The 20,153-nt window shown below is 58.4% G+C and overlaps 1 protein-coding gene across 1 annotated transcript; it reads right to left on the bottom strand.

The window, feature by feature from the left end:
• KMT2B (lysine methyltransferase 2B) lies at positions 1-20,153 on the bottom strand. Its single transcript, XM_052655227.1, has 37 exons — positions 19,791-20,153; positions 18,592-18,664; positions 16,354-18,356; positions 16,029-16,142; positions 15,785-15,935; positions 15,237-15,516; positions 15,020-15,075; positions 14,494-14,772; positions 14,108-14,202; positions 13,735-13,833; positions 13,493-13,606; positions 13,218-13,364; positions 13,024-13,119; positions 12,460-12,577; positions 11,823-11,936; positions 11,482-11,666; positions 11,319-11,408; positions 11,131-11,235; positions 10,932-11,005; positions 10,219-10,334; positions 10,032-10,123; positions 9,815-9,952; positions 9,030-9,188; positions 8,670-8,790; positions 8,508-8,586; positions 8,229-8,389; positions 6,967-7,194; positions 5,589-6,885; positions 5,415-5,504; positions 5,228-5,337; positions 1,940-2,077; positions 1,782-1,856; positions 1,499-1,676; positions 1,091-1,198; positions 890-973; positions 649-778; positions 1-558 (listed from the first exon to the last, which is right to left on the bottom strand). Exons 1-37 carry the CDS (start codon positions 20,151-20,153, stop codon positions 283-285), a joined length of 8,136 nt encoding a protein of 2,711 aa, XP_052511187.1. The 3' UTR covers positions 1-282.

Below are 20,153 nucleotides of genomic sequence, written 5' to 3'. Positions count from 1 at the left end.
TGTGGGGGGGTTCCCCACCTGGGATCCCACCCCCTTAAATAAAAAAGTGCATAGAAAAGAAGGGATTTAGAAACTTTTGTACAATATCTACATCCTGGGCCCCCAGGGCAAGAAGGGGGCGATTGCTGGGTGGGCTGGAGGGGTGGAGGCAGGGCCCTCGCCACCTGCATGCCCACATCCACCCTGAACATGAGGGTGGAGGTGAGATGCTCTGGGAGGGACGAGGGAGCCCCCAAGCTAGGGGCAAGATGGCAGCGGGGGGCGTGGCAGGCAGCCACTGCTTCAGTTAAGGAAGCGACGGCAGCGCTTGGCGCCACAGTTGCAGGGCAGTTTGTTGCTGGCATCCTCAATGGGGAACTTGTAGTCATAGGTGAGCTCCTCACCACGCAGGATGCGGCGCAGGGCGAAGATGACGATGTGCTTCTGGCCCTCCACATGGATGACTCGAGAGAAGCAATTGGGCTCACACGAGTGGTTGATGAAGCGGGCGGCATTGCCATGCATGGTGGCGTCCACCACGTCAAAGTCATCCATGCGGAACATGTAGCACCCAATGCCCTACAGGGACAGGGTGGGGACGTCAGAGGCTCTGTTCCCATGGACCGCCCTGTTTCAGCTGCCTCATTCCCATGGCCTGGCAGAGCCTACCTTCCCATCGTAGAACTTCTCCCGCTTGTCAGTCAGCACAGAGCGAATGACAATACCAGAGTACTCAATGACCATCTCGCCAGCATCGATGTTGCGCTTACAGAACAGGCCCCGCCCGTGGATGGCAGATCTGCAGGGTAGGATGGGCAAGGGGGAGGTCAGGGGGACAGAACCAAGGCAGCCCCTGACCCGGGCACCTGCCTGTCCACCCAAGGGGCATCCTCCCCACAACCCCACGAACCTGTAGACACCCACAGCCTCTTTGGATGTCTTCTTGAGGTGGCGAAAGCGCATGGCCATGGGCAGCTCCAGACTGGTGGCACGTCTGGTGGGGGATGGCAGTGTCACACAGGCTGGTACCCAGAAGTACCTTCTCTTGCCCTGATTACCCTCTTTTGGGCCCTTCCAGACCACTCCCAGCACCCTGGCCTGCCTCCCATACCTGGTTGACCTGAGCTGCACCTCGTCCTCTTCCTCGTCACAGGTGGCTCCCTCAGGAAGCACCCGGTGCTGGGAGGCCAGGAAGTTGAACATGTCAAAGGTGCACTTGCTGCAGGTGGGAGGGAGGAAAGGAGGGAGGTTCGTAGCCATTCTCTCAGGAAGATGCTACCCATCTATTCTTTGGCCTGGGCCTGCTGCTGGTGGGGCAGGAAGAATACTGCTACTATTGAAGACACAGCAAAAGGGAAGAGATGGGGTTCATTCTTCTGATGTGGTCTCCAGAAACAACTTCTGGAGTAACCTAGTGTCTTCTCAGACCTCAGTTTCCAACCTGTGCAGACTAAATTTCCACCCTTGAGAACTCCTCTAGGGCTACCCGGACCCAGGCACCACACCCCAGACCTCTCACCGGAGATAGACCTCAGCGCGGGCTGCCCCATGGGGATTCAGGGGTGGCTCCTCCTGGCCCTCTCCCTGCTGGTGGTAGCGGAACTTGTAGTGCTGGCAGCGCTGAGCCCCGGGCAGCTGCTCTGCCAGGAAGATGACAGCATCGTGGTGGATGCCCAGGAGCCTTGCCCCACTCATTCCTGGGGAGAGTCAACGGTGAGGACACACTGGTCATGTCGGAGGCCCATCCTGTCAACTGGGAGTCATCCCAGCTCCCAGCATCCCTGTGGACCCCCCTCAGTTACCACTGAAGGAGAGATGTCTGAGCCGGGCATGCCCTCGGGCCTCTTGCACCTTCTCAATCAGAGTTCTCCACGCCCCTGGGGAGAGGGCAGGGCCAGAGCTGTCAGGATAATGTTCTACGGAACATCTCCCCTCCCTGTCAACCCTATCCCCAACTCACCTTCCAAGCTCTCTGCCTCCACGCTGAACCCATCCTCACTGCTGATCTCGAAACGCAGGTGTGGGCCAGCCCGTTTAGGGGCCTGGTTCTCTTTGTCCTCTGGGGATGGAGGCTCTTCCTCGGAGCTTGAAGCCTCACCTGGTCCCAGGGAGCAGATCAGAGTTGGGGAGGGTCACCCTTCCTTGACTCAAACGTCCCTGGCTCCCCTCTGCCTTCCCTTCCTCCTCGGGTACAAGCACAGTTACTAGATTTAATGGCCTTCCTCTTGCAATATTTGCCCAATGAATCCTACAGAATGGACATTATTTCTTCTAAAGGGTCTACAGCCCCTTTTCTGTAGGACGTGTTCACAGCTCACTCAAACTCAGTCTATCACGAATGCCCATCTACTCCTCATTCTTCTGAATCTCACACAAAACTTAAAATACTGGAGAACTATTTTGCACGTGTGTTTTTTAAAGTGGGCTTCCCTGGTGGCTCAGTAGTAAAGAATCTGCCTGCCAAGCAGGAGACACGTGTTCGATCCCTGGGTTGGGACGATCCTCTGGAGAAGAAAACGGCAACCCACTCCAGTATTCTTGTCTGGAAAATCCCATGGATACAGGAGCCTGCTGGAGTACAGTCCATGGGGTCACAAAAGAGGTAGACATGACTTACTGACGAAACAACAATTTTTTTGTGTGCACCCCATTTCTGTAAAGATTTCTGTAAAGATTATAGTATTATAAAAAGCCCATACTCACAGAATCAAGTATATGTACACTATAAGGGACTTCTCAAGGGCTAAAGAATTTAAAGCTAGAACTGACAGGCCTAGCTAACATAGGTGATGTGGATGTGAGAAAGAGGAGAGTCAAGGACAACTCCAGGTGTGGAGTCTAAACAACTGGAAGGATACAATGGCCACTGACTGAGGCAGTAAAGGTAAGGAAGAAACAAGTTTGTAGTGAAAGTTAAGAACTCAGTTTAGAACACACTGAGTCAGAGATCTCTCCTAGAAAACCTCCCTTTTCAACTTGTGGCAGAGATGGCAGGCGGGCAGCAGGATACAGGAGCCTGGCTAGCGATTTGGGAGCTATCAGAATTAGAGATGGGATTTAGAGCCAGGAAGATAGACAAAAGTACTCAGGAGTAAGTGGAGATACAGAAGTCAAGGCCAGGGTCCTGGGACACACCAAAGTTGACAGGCTAGAACAAAGAGGCACAACCAAAGGTGAGGAGAGGGCTGGAAGCCAGGAAAGGACATGCTTCAAGGAGGGAGGGATCCATGCACCAAATGATGCTATTGGCTCAAGCAGGATGTGAACTGAGGCCCGACCACTGTACCTAAGATGAGTGGGATGGGGACAAATGTTTTGAATGGAGCACATTATAGGAGAGGCAGGACTCACATGGCCAAGCTTTCTTCCCACGTAACTTCTCTGGGCCAACCTGCCCATATGCCCACCCTCTGTCCCTAAGCAAGATTAAACCTAACTCTTGCTGTGTGACCCACATCATCTCCAAGCCTCCAAATGCTCCAGGGTCCTCCTCTGACTTCCGCCTTTCTCCACCCTCACTTCCATTCTATTCCCTGAACATAACTACACAGACCAGTCTGTAGACAGAGGCCTCACCCAGGCACTCTCTCACTGGCTTCTTTCTCACAGCGCTCATTCTAAGCTGAAGTGCACTTGCTAATTACATGTCGGTTTCCTCTAGCAAAATGTGTCTGGTCCCTATGGGCAGGGACCTGTCTGTCACGGTCACTACCACCTACTTACGCCGTCTCTGACCCCTGTAAGTAGCCTTTCAGCTAAACAGTCTCAGTCTACTTCATTCCACTTCCCTACTCAGCAGTTGAGCTCTACGTAATGGAGAAAATCCACACATCCCAACAGGACTGGGGCCACAAGAAATTCTGAGCCTTGGGCTGCTCAATTACCAGCTTACTTGGCTGGAGCCCACTCCCTCTCCCCCTGCCCTCCATGACCAGCAGAGCACTGCCCTTCCAGCTTCACTGAGTCCATCAGCCAGAACTGCTCCAAGTGCCCCATCCTGCATCCTGATGTCTCATTATCTCTGCAAGTACAGGCATAACTCGGAGATATTGCGGGTTCGGTTCCGGACCACCGCATTAGGGTAAATACTGAAATAAAGCAAGTCGACAAATCTTTTGGGTTTCCCAGGGCATATAAAAGTTATGTTCACACTACATTGTAGTCTCTTAAATGTGCAACAGCATTATGGCTAAAAAACAATGTACATACCTTAATTATCGCTAAAATATGCTAACCATCATCTGAGCTTTCAGCAAGCTGTAATCTTCTTGCAATAGTAACAGCAAAGATCACTGATCACAGATCACCATCACAGACAATGAGAAAGTTTGAAGTATTATGAAAATTACCAAAGTGTGACACAGAGACACAAAGTGAGCAAATACTGTTGGAAAAATGACGCTGATAAGACTTGCTCCATGCAGGGTTTCCACAAACCTTCAATTTGTAAAAAATGGGATAACTGAAGGGCAATAAAACGAGATATGCCTGTACACCTTCCTCGTGTCCTCCTGTCTCAGGGGTCTCCAATTCAAACCTGACTGCCACAGCTCCTCCCACCTCCTTTTCCATCCATGAGTCCCATTCAACTTCCTTCTTGCCTTTGCTTTCACAGCCCTCACACAAAACCCCTGTGAGTCTGTCCCCCCCTCCTCCCCCTCCCAAGACTCTCAGCTGACCTTTTTGGTGAGGTGCCTGGGCTTTATTCTGGCTTCCTCATCACCACTGTCTTCAGTTTTGGACTCTGACACATCTTCCCCACCCTGTGCTACCTGCACAGACAGCACACCTTTCCCAGACCCCATGTGCATGGTGGCCTCTGCAGCAGCTGGGATGGCTGACTACTGCCTTCCCTGAGCCTCTGGACACCACTCTCCTCTGACTTCCCTACTGCTCTTGCCCTTCCTCTGGGTCTCAAGTGGGCTGAACCCTTTCTGAATGATCCCCAGAACCCCATCTTTGGCTTTACTAGGTACTTAACCCTCTGACCCTGGCACACGAAGTTCTGAAGCCCTTCCTTGGCCTTTTGGGGACACTGGACAGGCATGTGTTTATTTCTGCCACAGGCCACAAGCTCCTAAGGGTATCTCTGCAACCCTAGCACCCCACCTCAGGCTTGTATCCACGTTGAGTGTGCAAGGTGCAACACCCAGGGAGTGTTGAAAGTGGACCAACTTGTGTATGTCAGTTACTCAGCTGAGACCAGAATGGGGGAGGGAGGCAGTGAGAGGGAGAGGCTGGTCCCTACCTGAGTAGTGGTGCCACTGGGACTCAAGCAGCAGGTCAGGGGGACCATCAGGGGCCCGGGGAGGACCACCTTCGGGAAGTGGCAGCAGAGGGGACCGGTCCTGGAGGGGCCTGTGAGAAGAGACCTGTCAGAAGGAAGAAAGGACAGCGGTACCAGAGCCTCCAGGGGAAGGAGGCTGGCCACTCACCTCGGGCTTTCCCCCGCAGTGGGCTCCCCAGGATCACCCAGGTCAAGAACTCCACGCACGGTGGGCGTTTTCATCCTCACTCGGCTGAACCTGGGGTAGGGACACCGTAAGAAGGCTGAGTGCCTTCCTCTGCCCACCTCTCCCCCACTCCACAGCCTGGCCACACTCACTCACCCACTGCCACAAGGCCCTGGACCCTGGGGGGGGTCCTCCAAGGACTCTCCATCTTCCTCCAGCCTGGGAGTCTTGCTTGGTGGAGGTGCTGGTGGAGAACGGCCAGAGAACGTGGACACCCTTTTGACACGGATGGCCTGGCGGGGCGGGCTGGGGGGCCCACTGCTCAACACCAGCGTCAATGGAGGGGGAGGTGGGGGCGGGGCAGGGCGGACCACCCCCACCACTGGCAACACACCCAGCAAGGGTCCTGGGGGCAGAGTCCAGGAAGTGGGGGCCGTGGGGGGCATGGGAGGGGGCAGAGGCGGTGGCTTCACTGGGGGTGAGACAGGTTCACCCTCCCCCGCCATCTTTACAAACACCTGCCCCAGCTTGTTGACAAGGATGATCTTGGATGCGGCAGGTTTCGGGGGCTCAGGGGCAGGGCCCAGGCTCAACACCCGGACTCCTGGGGGTCCAGGGAGCCAGGCAAACGTCCGGGTGGGGTCAGCTGGGTTAGGGGGCAGGCCCTGAGGGGGCTGGCTGCCGTTGGCCAGAGGAGGTGCTGGGGGGAGGGGCTCCTCTCTGGGTCCAGCACCCCCCTCCCCAGGACCCCCTAGGTTCTTCAACACAAAATCCACGATTTCTGACGGCAAGTCCTCAGGAGGTCGGGCCCTGTCCCCTGTAGCCCCGATGATCCCCACCCGGCCTGCTCCTGGCCCTGAAGGAGGAGTCCCCTGGCCCCGAGGCTGCTGGACTGCCTCGGCCTCGCTGTCGGTGCCATCATCCACTCCGTCCAGCTGTTCAATGCGGGGAGCTCCGGGGAGGGCACCGGGGACCAAGGCAGGGCCGGACACCACAGTCACAGGGAAGTGGACGTAGCGGGGGGTGGGGCCGGCCTCCTCCTCTGAGCTGTCCCCCGGGCCCCCATGGCTGCTCCCCCCGGCCCCCGCAGCCACGATCTCTTCCTGGAAGGGCTCAGTCCCCAGCAGGCTGGCCGCAAAGTCCAGGTCAGCAGCACTCAGTCCTGACACCACCTCCATGTCCTCAAAGTCTGGGCCCAGGTCTTCAGGGGGTGGTGGAGGAGACGGGGCCCGGCTTGGGGGAGCCAGCTCCCCTGAGGTAGGTGTGAGGGCTCTAACGACTGAGGTAGGAGGGGGCACCCTGAGCTGAGGAGAGGTTCTGAGAGGGGGAGAGGCCCGCCGTGAAGGTGGCAGCCTGGAAGCCAGAGGGCTGGGGCGACGGGAGCGTCTCGGGGGAGCTGGGAAGTCCGGGTCTCCCACTGTAGGGATGTGGTGGGTCAGAGAAGATGGACTTCCTGTAGGGGGAAGGGTCAGTGTCAGCCAGGAGTTCCTGCCTCACCCTGCCCCACCCCTCCCCAGGACTTCCAGGTACACACCAGGGGAGGGCAGGGGTCCAAAGGACACACCCCCCAGGGGCCTCCGGGATGGTGAGTAGTTGGGCACTTTGATTCGAGCCCCCGAGAAGGAGCGGGGGGCTGGAGGAGGGGCGCTGCTTGGATCCAGCCGAGGTGGGGGGTCCGGGTTCTGAACGGGTGGGTGGTGCTCAGGAGCTCTAGGGATAAGGGCATCTGTATCTGGCGGGGGGTCCACATGATCTGGGGGCTCTAGAGAGGCAAGAGAATGGGGTCGTGGGTGGCAGGGGCTCCTTGTGAAAGCCTCTGCTCACACAGCTTTCATTCTCTTGAGGCACCCACACCTCCGTCTGGCCCCTGACCCGGGCACAAGGTGCTTGCGTTCCCAGTCATGGCCCAGATCTCAAACCTCTCTGACTTCTGCAAAACCTCCCCATACGCCTGGCTCAGAGTCCCTTTGTGACCCCCCTCACCCATCCTGGGCCATTTCCTCACTTCCCGGATGCCTGCTGTTCCCTCCCAGATTCAGGGCCCACGCAGGGTACGGCCCTCCCTCCAGCACGGCCAGTCCTACCACTTTCTTACTTGCGCTGCACATCCCAGCCACATCAAAGGCATCCACCCCATCCTGGCGCTTGTGGCGCCCCATGACCTGGCTCCACCCAATCTGTACACGCTGATCTCTGCTGCCTGCTCCCAATGCTCCTGTGTTTCCAGCCAGGGTGGCTGTACTCTCTTTCCCCTCTCTCCATGTTGTGCTCCAACCCAGAACAAACACCTTGCCCACAAGCATGATCCACGTCTCTCCCTCCTCCCACTGGGCCCACCAGGACCCCTCTCTCTACCAGTCCTTGAGCCCATTCTGTGCTTCCTGCCAACCGGCCCTAAGCGCTGGCATGGAGGGGAGGGTGTCAGTTTGGGAAATGAGCAGATCTAGGGTTAAATCCTGGCTTCACCACTATGCCCCCTCTAGGATGTACAAAGGAGCTTATCCCTTTTTCAAGGGGCTGCGGGGAGCATAACACAACCACGGAGCCCCAAGTCGGTGGCCATAAACGCTCCTTACATTTGTCCAGAAACTGCCACCCTCACAAGCAGTTAGTGTGCACCTGCCTCTCTCCTCACTTCCTGGCACGAAGTTAATCTTAAGCTACCACCACTACAACACACAGAACAATGGCAAACATCCTGGGATTTCATTAGGGCACAGGAGAACAACGCTTGATGGGTAGCTGTTTGCGGAGGGCAGCACTTGGGGAAAAAATGCGTGAGCTCCAAGGCCATACCTGAGGAAGGGGCAGGACTGTGCACAATGGTCTGGTTCTCTTCTGCTGCCTCCAGGTGAACTGGCTCTTCTCTTGGCCCCCATGGCCGATACTCCAGGATCCGGCACCGATACCAGCAGCGCCGCCGAGCATCTACCGTGCTCCAGTACAGACGGGAGCACCTGGGGCGGGGGGAGGTGCGGGTGGGTGGCGCGTAGGACAAAAGGGACAGGACAACTTGGGAAACAAGATCCAGCCTTGGAAGCCCCCAGCCCCACCAACGCCCCTTGGGTTGCTCACTGGTAGCCAATGGGGAAGAGCCGTCCCTCACAGTCTGAGAGGTCAGACAGAGTGCCCAAGGAGTCGATCCGAATGGAGCCTATGGTACAGGTGGGTGGGAGAGGTCAGGAGAGCGGGCCTAGGCAGGGTCAGGAAGATGAGGGGAGAAAGCAAGCTGCTTACCAATGAGTACATTGATGGCATCAGGTTCAAGCCCCGTCAAGAACTTTCGCTTGAAATTGATGCCCTCAAAGTCCACGTAGACTCGGCGGAGAACATCAAAACCGTCAGGGTTCACGATCTCCTGGGAGGTGGGTGGCAAATGGGGTTGCTGGATTGGTGAGGGGGTGAGGGGGATGTGAGGGAAGGCTTGCTCCAGAGACTGGTCCGTCAAGGGGCCTGACTAAAGGACTGGGGGCGGAGAGCAAGGGAACAAGGGAGAGATGCTAAGAGGCAGCTGGGTGAGGCCCAAGGGGCTACGGGGCCCCGAGAGGAGGGAGAGAGCGAGCAGCGGGGCAGTGTGTCCCCAAGCTGAGGGCCCACCTTGCCATCCAGCAGGTCTGTGTGCTTCCGGCAGAACACTTTCTTGTCATCCTGGAAAATGCAGTAGCTGGCCCGGGCGCACATGAAGTGGAAGTTGCTGAGGCAGGAGGAAAGGCAGCAGCCCACCGTGGCGCCAGGCTTCAGGCAGAGTTCACAGCGCTATGGGCAGAAGGGGCTGCTAGGCGAGGAAGCAGGGCCTGACACCCAGCACCGCTGTCCTCAAAGACTCCCTTGGGCCCCTGCTGAGCCTAGCACCTCACAGAACAACAGCATGTGACTCCCCACCAGTGGCATCCAGGCCCAGGCACACATCAAACAAGCGCAGACTCCTTGAAACAGAGTTGTAGCAGGAAGAAAAATAACAGGAGCTGAGGTTTCCTCATGCTGTTCTAACGTGGAGCCCGTATTACCTCACTGAACCCTCACACCTGCCCGCTGTGGCAGGTCTCTCTCATCCTACTTCCTGACGGTGAGCTGGCAGCACCCCACAGAGGGGGGTTCCCACGCAGTACCTCACCTCACAGGGATGGAGTAAGAGGTCAATGCCACACAAGCCTAGTAACAGATCATCTAACTTTTCGTCTCCGAGGCTTCAGGCCCCCGTTAAGCGAGAGAGCACAGATAGGAAAAGACTTGCTTTCGCTGCGGCACTAGAGTCCTGGACAGCCAAAAGAGGCACCAAGGACAAGCTGTGGCAGAGACTGCGAAACCAGAGCTGTCTCTCCTGGAGGGGGGCCCCACCCTAGCCCCCGAGAACTGCCCCCTCTCCCGGCCCGCACCCTCACCATCTGCCTCCCTCGAGCCACAGCAGCATGCACGTTCTTGAGGGAGCCGTCATTTTCTTCAAACACTTCGGCTGACCAAATGGCACAGTTGACATGTGTCCACTCATTCTGCCCAATGTACAGGAGCCGTCCCGCCTCCTGGGGGCAGAGTCATGGTGTGAGGGGAAGAGTCAGAGACCAGACCCTGCAACCTGGGTCTTCACGCAGTAGCCCTCACCTTAGAGTCTGCATCCCCGTATTTGAGGCAGAGCGCACACTGACGGGGGTCCTCCAGGTGTGAGAAAGCAGCTGAATCCTTGCCCTGGAAAGCTGGTAGGGGTGTGGCAAGGACGGTCTAAGAATGAGGACCTGGAGCCTGGCCCACCAACTAAGTGATCAAGCTTCTAGCCCCAACTGCCCAGTACCTGTTGAGGGATCGCCTGGAGGCTGCCCTGATTCTGGGGTCTCTGGTTCCTGCTGCCTCCACTGAGCGTAGACGTGGTCCAGGGATGGGGGCAACACCGCATTGGGAAGGACTCCGCTGTGGACAGGCAGGGTCAGCCTCTGACACATCTATCAAGGGGTGCTGGACTGGGGCCCACCCATAGTATCAACCTGATTATGCCATGAGCCCCTCTGTCCTCTCTCTACGTGAAACTTCTCTCAGCCTTCCAAACAAGCCAGACCCTCTCGTGCCACCTTTGCCACATAAAATACTGTTCTCTGTGCCCAGAATACGTCTCCTCCACTTTTCAGCTTAGATGTCATTTCTCTGGGAAGCCTCAGGCCCGAGGCTCCTAGGCAGGCACCTCCTCTGAGCTCCCACAGCCCCTGGGCCTCCCCATCAAAGCCCTAACTGTCCAGGTTATCAGTGCCTGCCGAACCCCCCAAACATGGCTTGCCCACTGCTGTCCCCAACACCACCTTGCATAATGTACAGCCAAAGTAAGAATTAACCACACAATATGAGTCTCTGCTCATCTAGAACCACTGGGGACTCCCATCCTGGTGCCACTACCCTCCAAAACCCTAACCCTGCTCCATGTCTATTCTCAGTCCAGCTGGACCCTGGATTCCCAGGTGCCCCTGCCTTTGCCCTCTCTTCCTGGTTCCCCTCCTGCTACCCAGCCTTGCTCACTTGGGCAGCCGGGTACTCCGTCGCCAGTACTTGGGGTCGTGGGCGTCGAACCAGCCGAACGCAGACTCTAGCAGCTGGGGAGCAGGTTAACAGGATGAGAAAAACTGTCTTCCCCAGGAGAGGTGGTGGGGGCAGGAACCCACTCTCTCCTCCCTGCTACCATGCAAGTCACCCTCAGGGCGGCCCCCAAAGAGCTCACCTTCAGTAGGAGCCCCTTGGTCTGGCCTCCAGCCCGGCGCTCCAGCATCTCTCCTTCCTCAGAGTGCCTCATCAGGATGCTCACCACGTCCTCCATGAAGCTGTGCTGTAAGGCGGTTTGTCAGGACCCGAGCCCCCACCCCAATCCTCTCCCCCAGGCGCGCAGCGGCTCCTCAGTGTCCCACTCACCACAGACTTGTAGTGGCCCTCCTCGAAGCGCCGGCTCACAGCGTGCAGGTCGCAGGGCCCTGGGTGCAGCTGCTGTCCTTCCTGCCCACACTGCAAAGAGGGGAAGTCAGCAGGGCTCGTGCTGGGCCGGGCCCCTCCCGTCCAGTCATCCGGGCCCGCAGACCTGGGCGCACAGCAGCAGTGGGCCTGCCACCTTGGAGCTCAGCAGGCCCTGAAGCACCTGGCGCAGGCCCCCCTGTAGGGCCCCACTCAGGGCCTCTCGCCAGCGAGGGTGTGTGGCCCCAGCACACGGCCCACAGGTGTACAGCACCGAGTCTGGCAGCCCTGAAAGGATCTCGTAGTCTTCATCTAGAATAGCCAGAGCAGGAAAGGGAAACATGGTTTCAGTGACGTGGAAGTTCTCAGACCGCCCCAGGTCACCAAGAACATTTCGCTGTCCCCTGAGAGCCTGCAGCAAAGGGCAGGGCAGGGCTGAGGCCACGCCCCAGGCTTCCGCCCACTCACCTGAGAGCCCCTCACACTTGGCGTGCACCCAGTGGTCACACTGTGCACACTGCATCATCTTGCTCTCGTAGTCATTGTCTTCGTAGCAGCGTGTGCAGATCGGGCAGTAGTTTCCTGGAGCAAGAAGAGAAAAGTCAGAGGAGGTAGTGCCATGAGCTGCCCTCAGCAGCCTGGCATGGAGGCCAGCCGGCCCACGACTGCTGCACAAGCTGCCCTGTCCTGCCCCACTTGGGTCCCTACCACGCCCCAAAGGCTGGCTAAAGATAAGGATGCTCTCCTAACTCTGCAGCCCCAAGGCCTCACAATGCACAGAGCCTTGCTAAACCTGCTGCTTGAGCCAACGAGGAAGCCCAGGTCTTCAGAGAGCTCAGCGGAGACTTAAAGTTCTAGGAGGTACTTCTGGGACCACCATGAGGGTGGGGTCCAAGCCCTCCACTCCCACTGTCCTCAGAGGGGCCGTGTCCCTCTCTTAAGTACTAGATGGGCTCCTACAAAAGAATACTTTGAATGGAAAGAAAGGCTCCAGAGAAGAGAGTGGAGAAATACTAGCAGAGAGAATCTCTTCCAACTGCTTGTCTAGGAACCTGGCCCACTCCCCGGCGGCCCCCGGGGCCCCGGTCCCCTGCCAGGTCCCCACCTTTCTCAAAGAGCTGGGTGCACCTGGGGCAGAGGCTGTAATCTCCCGACCACTCGACGTCCCAGTTCTTGCCTGGAGTCGCCCCACAGCTCTTACAGCGCACGCAGGCTGAGCAGATCTGGAGGGGCAGGGCAATGTTAGGGGGAGAACATAGACACCAGGCTGGAGAAGTGTGAAGTGGGGAGGGGCAAAGAGGAGTGGGCAGGAGACAGATGCTGAAGGACGGGTAAGGGGAACAGGTGTGCGGGAGAGGTGAAGAGGAGGGTGGAGAGGCAAAGAAGCAAGGCAGGAGAGAGATGAAGTGTGGAGACTGGCAGAGTGAGACGGAAGAGATGAGGCTACAGCAGGGGACTACGGAATCCATGAGCCTGTAAAACCATTACATACAAATTCTGCACAGAAATCTTGTCTGTGCAAAATTCTTGAAGAGGACATGTGATGCTTATCAAACTCTTAAGAGGACCTCCACCCTCCCATCCCCAAGAGCCCTGGCCTAGAGCAATCCTGGGGTGGTGGCGGCATTAATTAGAGCTCCAAAGCCAGGGGAGGGGCCTCATCTCTCACCCAGTGGCGCCGTTTGCGTGTGGCCCGGGTTGGGTAGCTGGGCCCCAGACAGGCTGGGTGGTAAGCATGGCGGCAGCGCTCACACTCCAGGAGGTGCTGCAGGATATCGGAGAAAGACAGCAATGGCAAAACCTACTGGCTCAGAGACACCCCTCTCCTCCATGCCGCCACTGCCACGGCCCTTGTGCCCAAACCTTGGATCCCCGGCCTTTGCGCCCACAGACGTGGCAAAACTTGCAGCGGCGGCAGCACCAAGTGTCATGATGTTGGGGCAGGGGCCGCTCGGCCTCCTCCAGGCAGAATGGGTGGAAAGGGTCACAGCAGACCTGGCAGAACACCAGCTAGGAGTGGGGAGAGTGAACAACGGGCAGCGTGAGGGGCCAGGAGGCCAGGGAGCGTGACCCTGTTGAAAGGGCCCAAACACCAGGCAGTCAGGGCTAATGGAGACTTGAGGGGAAAGGGATCCAACCTCATGTAGGCCTTTGCTGGCACACAGCAAGCACACCATGGGTGGGCCCCCTGGCACGGAGGTTAGTACGCTTAGGCCACCCATTAGCCACACGTTCTCCAGGTCACAATCCTCCTGAGGGAAGAGAAGATGCAGAATCAGAGAGCAGCCAGCAACACAGCAAGATCCAAACTTAAAGCCCAGAGTTCCCATTCGTAACCAACACGTTTCTTCCCACCAGTCCCCACCACCCTATGCCATACCTTAAAATCCACACGAACCCGGTGCACGCCATCTGGAGACTTTTGTTTTCCAGTCCAGCCATTGGGAAAAGAGGCAAAAGGGCCAGGGGCCAAAGCATCCTAGAGAGGGATAGTGGTGCTAAGAGGGCTGCAGCCCCACCATTTACCAACTTCTCACTGCCCTCTCCCCACCCTACGCCACCCTGCTTTTTGCCTAGATCCTACTTGGCCTTCCAGAGAGAGATGCCTGCTTCAGTCACTCAGAGCCTGTCCTCTGGCATGGACACCCTACAGCACTCAGGTGAGCCTGTGACCCTGACTTGCCAGGAAGCTCCTTGGGATGGAGCCACGCCTCACACAGGGCTCAGGTTCTTGGTGTGGGGGCTATGCTGACCTTGTCCAGGCGCCTTCGGGCCTTGAGCTGCAACACAGGCTGCAGGGTGGGTTTGCGGGGCCGACTCTGCTCCTCTGGTTCTGGCACTGGCAGCTCTAGGCAGGACACAGGAGTGGTGAGGTTCCCCCTCTTCTCTGTCCCATCCCCACTCCTCGACCGCCCCCATGTGATTTCCAGATTCCCAGGCCTTTAACGAGCCCAGGTCCATGATGACGACTTGAGCTTTGTTCAATAACCTACTGAAAACCTCCCACACCCGTTCTCCCTGCCCACTAAAACCGCCCTTCTCTTCACTCACTCTCCTGGAGACTGACAGAGCCTTGGGTTGGGGAGTCCTAACTATTCCACACACAGGACTGATAGCGAAAGCAGCAAACAATTCGTACCATTCTCCCGGGGGGTCCGACGCCGAGGAGCAGGGGGACCCCCGGGCTCTGAGTCATCCGAGTCCTCGAAGATATCATAGGAGGGTCGCTGTTTGACACAGCGCCGGGCTGACTTGCGCTGCAGTAGGAAGGAGTCCTGCTCCTCGGGCCCCGGGGGGGCCACCACCTCCTCCCGGGGCCCCCCAGCTCCCGCCCCCCGGCGTGGGCCTGGAGGACCAGGGGAGGCCTCAGGAGATTCATCGGAATCCCAGGGCAACAGCGTCTTCACTATCGTCCGGCCTGTGGGAACAGGGGACTCAGTAAGATCTGAGCTCAGCCAAGGACGTGGACACTAGGATGGAGAAAAGCCAGAAAAAAGCGGGGCAGAAGAGAACAAGTACAGGAGATACAGAAGTGCACGATGGGAAAAACGACAAAGGCGGTGGACTGCAAAGACAAAGGGAGGAGGGCAGAGAAAGACATGGTTTCCTCTATACCATGCATCTCAGTAAGACTGTGTAAAGAAATGCTTCTCAAGCCTCGTTACCTTTTTTGGCCAGCCGTTCCATCTTCCGAGCCTCTATCTTGTCACACTTCCGGTATCTGGGGAGGGGAGCAGCACGTCACCAGGGTAGGGGACTGGTGGTCTGGGGGAAGAGAGGAAGCTCTCCACAAGGATGCCAATCCCACTGCTCTGCTGGGGCAGGAGGCCTGGGTGACTGACAACCATGGGTGGGAACGGAGCCTGCGCCCCAGCTACTCACACACAGCACTGCTTCTTGGTGTTGGGGCCCCCAAACTTGGGCTTGTCCAGGCAGTTGACACAGGAGCCACAGTCCTGCACACGCAGGCAGCCCCGACAGTGTCCACACCGTGCCATCCGCATCTTCTTGCCGTGATGGGAGGGCAGTGAGCGCCGAGGTGCGTGTGCCAGGGGCCCTCCAGACCCTGCAGGCTCTGAATCTCCCCCGGGCCCTGCTGACTCCACCTTTCCCGGCTGGGACTGGGATGGGACGCTCTCAGTCTCAGATGCTGACGACGTATCTAGTGCAGTGGAGAGGTGGGAATGGAGCCACAAAGCACAGGAGTTCTACCTCGGTCCCCTGACCTCCCCAAGATCCCATTCAACTTTCCCACCATGCTCAGGCTCCAGGTGCTCCCAAGTCCGCTCTAAGATCTAGCATTCCAACCCACTTGCCACCTTGCCCAAAGCACCCTACTCAGTTGCCATTCTCCCAGGTTCTTGATTCCTTCACTCACCCCCAAATTTGGCACAGCTGTCAAAACTTTCCCACAACACACCCGCCCCTACCCTCCGCGTTGAGGTCCTGCCGATCCCGGAGAGGGAGAGCGCTGAGGCGGGGGACGTCTTCGGGCACCATGGCCCGGGCCTGACCCAGGGCCACAGCAGCATGACGGCAGACATGTTTGATGCGGGGTCCTTGCACAGGGGACTCAGGGCCCTGGGGGAAGGAAAACCAGGAATACCTGTGGAGAGCTGCCCCTCATACTCCCTCTGCCAGTCTTACCCAGAGGGCCTTCTTCCCACTCCATACCGATGGTCTCTCCCTCTTAGTTTCCACTGATTCGTCTTCCGACTTGACAGAACCTCTATCTGGGATCTGCTTGACAGTCCCCACAACCTCCTCCATCTGCCCTCCAGGGCTGGGCTGGTGGGGGAATAAATAGGGTCAGAGGCTGGAGAGTGAGGACAAATGGGGCCAGGGAAGGAACCCAAGAAGCTGGGAGACACGGGAAAGGCTGGCTTGGAGGGTTCCCTGCAATGCTAGAAGGTGTCCTGAGAGCCAGGAGGTAAAGGGACTGCAGAGAATTGAGCCTGAGTGACTGGGTGCAGGGGCCTGGCCAAAGCACCATGCTCACCGGCATCAAAGACGCCACTTTCTGCTGCTGCTGCTGGTCAATCTTGATTAGCTGCACCTTGGCTCTCTTGAGGAGACTGAACATTTTCTCCTCCACACCAGACAGTGGTAAGGACCCCAGGCCTGCAATCCGGGCCTTTTCCAGTGGTGGCGCCTGCTGTGGCGGTGGCTGCAGCTGTAACTGTTGCTGCAGTAGTGACTGCTGTGGTGGTAGTGCTGGGGGCAGCAGCTGGGTTTGCAAGGCCTGTAGGGGCTGCTGCAGCTGAGCGTGAGGCTGCTGCCCACTGCTTGGAGCTGGAGCCCCAGGGGAGGGCATCTCAGCCTTAACAGGAGTGGCGACCACAGGGGCAAATCGAGGCAAGCTGAGGTGGTTCGTGCGGCCCACTGCCCGCGGCTCAGGCTCAGCTGGAGAGTCATCGGCAGGAGGCGGCTCTGGCTCAGGGGCTTCAGAGGCCCCAAGAGGAGGAGTAGTAAGCACCGATTCGTAGATCTTCAGGTGGGCTTCACTTGGGGTAAACTGAGGGGCCCGAAGGAGCAGGGGCCTCCGGGAAGGAATTACAGGGGCAGGAAGTGGGGGTGGGGCCGGTGGAGGAGCAGGGGGAGGAGGGGGCAGTTCCCGGGTCAGTGAGGTCCAGCGAAATGTGGGTTCCCTTAGGATGGACCGTCTCTTCTCAGGGAGCAGGACTGGGGTAGATGGAGGAGTTGGGGCACGGGGTGGAGAAGGGGCTGGTGCTGGTTCCTGGGGGGCCGGTGGGGAGGCGGCCACGGGAGGCCGTAGAGTAGGTGAGACCTCCACCTTTGGGGGCTTGGGGGGGTCTTCATCCATAAATCGCCGGGGTGTCTTGATGACACGGGAAGAGCGGGCACTCACCACAGGCATAATAAACTGTCGGATGTTCTTCAGAAAGGTGGTACTTTTGGGGGCCACAGTGGGGCTGTCTTCCAGAGGGCCTCCTGTGGCGGTGCTGGGGACTGGAGTGGGAGGAGAGGTACCCTCTGGCCCTGCCCGAGCAGCTTCCCGCTCTGCCCGCTGGCTGGGAGTTAGGGGAGGCCGGCCCCTCTTTCGCGAGCATGTAGCTGGGACCACGGGAGGAGGGGACTCTTCCTGCTCCTCAGGGGCACGAGGCGGTGGAGGGGATGGTGGGGGTGGAGGAGAGACAGGTGGGGGGGGAGGGCAAAGTGGGGACGGAGGAGATGTTGAAGGGGGTGGCAGGGATGGAGGAGGTGGAGGGGCTGGAGGAGTCAGGGGTGGTGACGGCAGCTTTGCCTCTTCCTTTTCCTCGGCTAGCACCATTGCTTCCTCAGCTACAGCTCTCTCTTCCTCCTCATCTTCCTCTTCTTTCTCCTCCTCTCCCTCCTCCTCCAGCTTCTGCTCCTTCCTCCAGCAGGGGCCCTCTTCTTGCCCAGATCCAACTCTTCCCTGGGGGGCATCCTGCCAGCTTTCCTCATGCTGATCTTGACCCTGACCTGATTCAAGTCCCAAGGACAACTGTCCCATCTTCATTTTTTTGGCCTTTGAAACAAACTTGATCACGAGGGGGAGCCGGCCTCGGCCTCTGCCCCTGCCTCCACGGCCTCCTCGCCCAGACTGTCCTCCACGCTTGGGGGTCCCAGGGCCTGGGCCGGGCCCCTCCTTGCACTTCCAGCTGCCAGTTCGGTGTTTTACTGGAACAACAGGAGGTGGGGGCTCAGGTTTGGGGATTGTCACAGCTGCTTCTGCCACCACTACTGCTTGTTGCTTCTTCCTGCAGGGGCCTGCTGGCCGTCCTGGGGGCCGTCCCCGAGACCGACGGGGGGTGGAGGACTCACATGCCCGGCTCCGGGGGGCTGGGGGTGCCTGGGCCCGCCGGAGAAGTTCAGTCAGTGCCTGCACCATCCGTTCTGTGCCCTCCTCACCCCGTTTCCGGGCAGGAGTCTTTGGGGGTGTAGGAGCCACATCCGCTAGGCGAGGAGGCGGAAGGGGGGTCGTCTTATGCTTGCGGCCCCGACCTCGGGGGGCTCGACCTAAAAGGAGAATAGGTGTGGGGAGATGGGTCAAGCTGGCCCTGCAGACAAAGGAAGACTCCAGGAGTACAGGGACTCTGACTTGTCTGCTTCCCCCACAGCCCAGCCTAGCGGGGGCTTTGACACAGAACACACTTGGTAACTGATGGAGACTCTAGAGCAGGGCAGAGCTGACACGAAAAGCAAGAGTAACATTCCTATAAAGCTACAGAGGTAGAGTTTCCCCGTCACTCACCTCGCTGGGATCGGAGCGCAGAGCGCAGGGAACTGGGGGCCACATCTTCATCTGAATGAAAACCCTGAAACTCCTGATTTAGGGGACCAGGGGTGGGGGGGAGAAACAGCAGTCAGTGCCAAAGCCCTTGTTTAGCCTGAGACTCAGGTATTGAGGAATATCCCCAGCTTCCCCCTTAACGTATCCCTATTTACAAATGAACTAAAAAGACTAGAAGGTGAAGGGGAAAAATACACAATCTCTTCCCAGGGATGGAGACAGAACGTATTTTGAAATTGCATCCCCAGTTTCAGACCACACCAGCACAAGTCATCAGTGGACCACTGGCTCAAAGGGAACAGAACAGGGTCTAAGTCAGACAGCAGCCACTACCCTAATATTCTCTCATCCTCCAACTCAGAAAAAAGTAGAAACTCTGTCTATACCCTCTCAAGCTGTTGTTTCTCTCTGAATGAAAATTGGGAATTGGGGCACCCAAGTGGGGTGTACATGTGTGTGTATTAAGTAGTTTATCATATTATGACCTGCCGTGAGCACTCAGGTGGCTACAAACCGTCCTAAGCAGTACAACCCACACCTTGAGCCCTTTCCGAGAGACTGGTGATAAATCCTGAATTGAACTCAGACCTGCTGGAGTGCCCAGTCTCACCTACGTCCCAGGTCTCTTGCACCTCTGCCCCCAAGAAGAAGCCCTCCACCATTCTCCCCTCTCTCCACTTTAGTCGGAAGAATTGGGGCACTGGTGAAATGTGATGTGTCGGAGCTTATGAGGCCGGGTGGGGCAGCTTGCAGGTCCACAGCCTAGGTCCACCGGCTAGCCTGCGTCCACTCAAGCCACGCTTCTGCTGTCAACCACCACTGGTTGGGCACGCAGTCCCATAGCCTCCTAGCCCAAATCTCTCCAGCCATGGCTTTGCCAACTACCAAGAAGGATCAGCCCAGGACACTTCTGCAGGACCTGCCTCGAGCCGAAGTGCTCAGCGGCAGCTCAGGCTTCTCTATCCACTTTCAGAGGCCTCTTCCACCGACAGCTCCGCACAGCCTACCTCCCTCCTCCCCTGCCTATTTCCAGGGCCCTTTCCCTCCCCCAAAGCCCTGAGGACTCCGCTTCCCCATACCACCCCTCGGGGCCACCCAGACCCCTGGAAGCCCCCTGCCTCCGCCCCGCCCAGCGCTGGGGACGCCTCCGACTGTCTCACCTCATCGTCGGACTCCCCGTCACTGCTCTCCTCCTCCAGCAGGCAGCCCCGGCTCAGGCCCCAGCCCCGGCCCCGACCCCGGCCCCGGCCCCGCTGAATGCGCGGGCCGGCCCACAGGCGGCGGAGCCGGCGCAGGCCCCGGTGGAGTCCCAGCAAACGGAGCAGGGCCGTGTCCTCCCCGGGCTCGGCTCCGCCCGGCCCTGCCGCGCCGCCGCCGCGCCGCAGAGCTACCCGCACTCTTTCGGCCCCGTTGCCCCGTCCGCCGCGGCCCCCGCCCCCGCCGGAGCCCCGCGGCCGGCCTGGGAAGCGGCCCCGCGCGGAGCCAGGCCCGGGGCAACTGCCGCCGCCCGCCGCCGCCGCCAT

This window comes from Budorcas taxicolor, chromosome 18 (genome assembly GCF_023091745.1).
Source record: "Budorcas taxicolor isolate Tak-1 chromosome 18, Takin1.1, whole genome shotgun sequence".
In the NCBI taxonomy this organism is placed as follows: Eukaryota; Metazoa; Chordata; class Mammalia; order Artiodactyla; family Bovidae; genus Budorcas; species Budorcas taxicolor.
This window is presented reverse-complemented; position numbering and strand designations above follow the sequence as displayed.